General features: G+C 43.1%; 1 protein-coding gene across 1 annotated transcript; it reads left to right on the forward strand.

Annotated features, from left to right (window-relative positions):
* Positions 1–953: 953 nt before the first annotated feature.
* Positions 954–1,838, forward strand: LOC107459100 (uncharacterized). Its single transcript, XM_016077314.1, has 2 exons — positions 954–1,569; positions 1,636–1,838. Exons 1-2 carry the CDS (start codon positions 954–956, stop codon positions 1,836–1,838), a joined length of 819 nt encoding a protein of 272 aa, XP_015932800.1.
* The last annotated feature ends 395 nt before the right edge of the window (positions 1,839–2,233 follow it).

Genomic DNA, 2,233 nt, shown 5'->3' on the forward strand with positions numbered 1-2,233 from the left:
TGCAGATATGTGACACTGTCAAGACTAATGGAGTAAATTCAGAAGTCTACAAGCTCATGCTCTTTCCATTTGCAGTAAGAGACAGAGCAAGGCTATGGCTGGACTCTCAGGCTAAGGAAAGCCTAGACAGTTGTGATAAGGTGGTAAATGGATTCTTGACCAAGTTCTTTCCACCTTAAAAGATGAGCAAGCTTAGGATGGAAGTACAAACCTTCAGACAGAAAGAGGGTGAATCCCTCTATGAAGCTTGGAAAAGATACAAGCAACTGATCAAGAGGTTTCCTCTTGAAATGATCTCAGAATGGACCATGTTGGATATTTTCTATGATAGTCTATCTAAGATGTTCATAATGACATTGGACCACTCTGCAGGTGGATCACTCTACTTGAAAAAAATGCCTGGAGAGGCACAAGAGCTTCTTGACATGGTTGCTAACAACCGGTACATGTACACTTCTGAAAGGAACCCTGTGAACAATGGGGTAGCTCAAAAGAGAGGCGTTCTAGAGGTAGATACCTTAGACATCATTTTAGCTCAAAATAAGCTCATGTCCCAGCAAATTAACATGATCTCTCAACACTTGAGTGGGACACAGAGTTAAGAGGCTTACTATCCAGAGACAACCTATGAGGTGGATAAAGGTGATAACGCCTGGACCACCATGGAGGAGGTTAACTATATGGGAAACTCCTCCAGAAACTCCAATAACAATCCCTATTCGAATACTTTTAATCAGGGATGGAGGAACTACCCTAACTTTGGGTGGAGAAATTAGCAGAAGCCTCAACAAGGCTTCAGCAACAATCAGAATGGAATGAACCAGAACCGGTTCAATAATAAACCATTCGAACCCTCTCAGCAGCAGATGGAGACACCCACGCAGAGCCTCTCTGACTTGGCTACTATAGTCTCTAATCTTTCTAAGACCACACATAGTTTCATGACTGAAACTATGTCTTCCATCAGGAACCTAGAAATACAAATTGGTCAGCTGAGCAAGAGGATCCCAAAGATCCCTTCAAACACTCTTCCAAGTAACACAGAGTTTAATCCAAAGAAAGAGTGCAAAGCCCTCACTATAAAGGTCATGGCCGAACCCAAGGAAGGGGTTGCCATTCACGAGCTCAAGGAAATCAGAGCTCATGAGGAGACTGAGACAGTCACCTTACATGCCCCTCAACTGATAGAAGAATCTGAAGAATACTCTTCTTTAGAAGAGGATGAGGAGTCCAAGGAAGAGAAAATTGCTTGGTACTTAGCCATCCTCAGGAAGCTGAAAGCCAACTCCTCTCATACAGAGGCATTGAAAGAGGAAGATGAGCCTGTGGTGCTAGCCAAGAAGTGTAGTGCCTTGGTCCAAAAGAAGCTTCCTCAAAAGCTGCCAGATCCCGGAAGCTTTCTGATCCCCTGCACTATAGGGACTATCACCTTTGAGAAGGAATTATGTGACCTTGGTTCAAGCATCAATCTAATGCCTCTATCTGTGATGAAGAGGCTAAGAATACTTAAAGTGCAAAATGCCAAGATCTTATTGGAGATGGCAGACAAGTCCCTGAAAAGGGCGTATGGCATGGTAAAAAATGTCCTAGTAAAGGTTGAAGACCTTTACATCCCTGCTGATTTCATAATCTTAGATAATGGGGAGGATAGAGATGAATCTATAATCCTTGAAAGGCCTTTCTTAACCACTGCCAAGGCCATACTTGATGTAGAAAGAGGAGAGCTAGTCCTTAGACTACAGGAGGATCATATCTTATTCAAGATCCCTAATCCTCGATCTCCCTCTGACAGAGTTGGTACCATTGTGCAGCACATTGTGTTTCAGCATTCCCTCTAAGTGCAAAGCTTTACAGCACCCCCAGACACTAACTCTAAGGTTAGTGTTGGGGAACCATCATCAAGTATAGAGAAGGAAGGTACTAAAAAGAAGGTACCTAAAGGCTGGAGGAACAAGAAGATCCCTACTGAAGGCCTCTCACCTGGCATGATAGTTGTCTTCACCCAAAGTCTAGTCCTTCCATACACAGTGAGTAGAATCCTATCTCTAGAGCATGTGGAGCTTATTCATGAGAGCACAGGAAAGAAGTTTACTGTAAGGGAGAAATTCTGAGCCCCCACCTATCTCCATGATAGAGTTGTCCGTCATGCTAATGACGGTAAAGGAGCACTTGTTGGGAGGCAACCCAACCATAATTAGAGTAATAATATTTTATTTCTTGTCATTTGATTTTG

The sequence above is a fragment of the Arachis duranensis genome, chromosome 7, assembly GCF_000817695.3.
Source record: "Arachis duranensis cultivar V14167 chromosome 7, aradu.V14167.gnm2.J7QH, whole genome shotgun sequence".
NCBI classification, from domain to species: Eukaryota; Viridiplantae; Streptophyta; class Magnoliopsida; order Fabales; family Fabaceae; genus Arachis; species Arachis duranensis.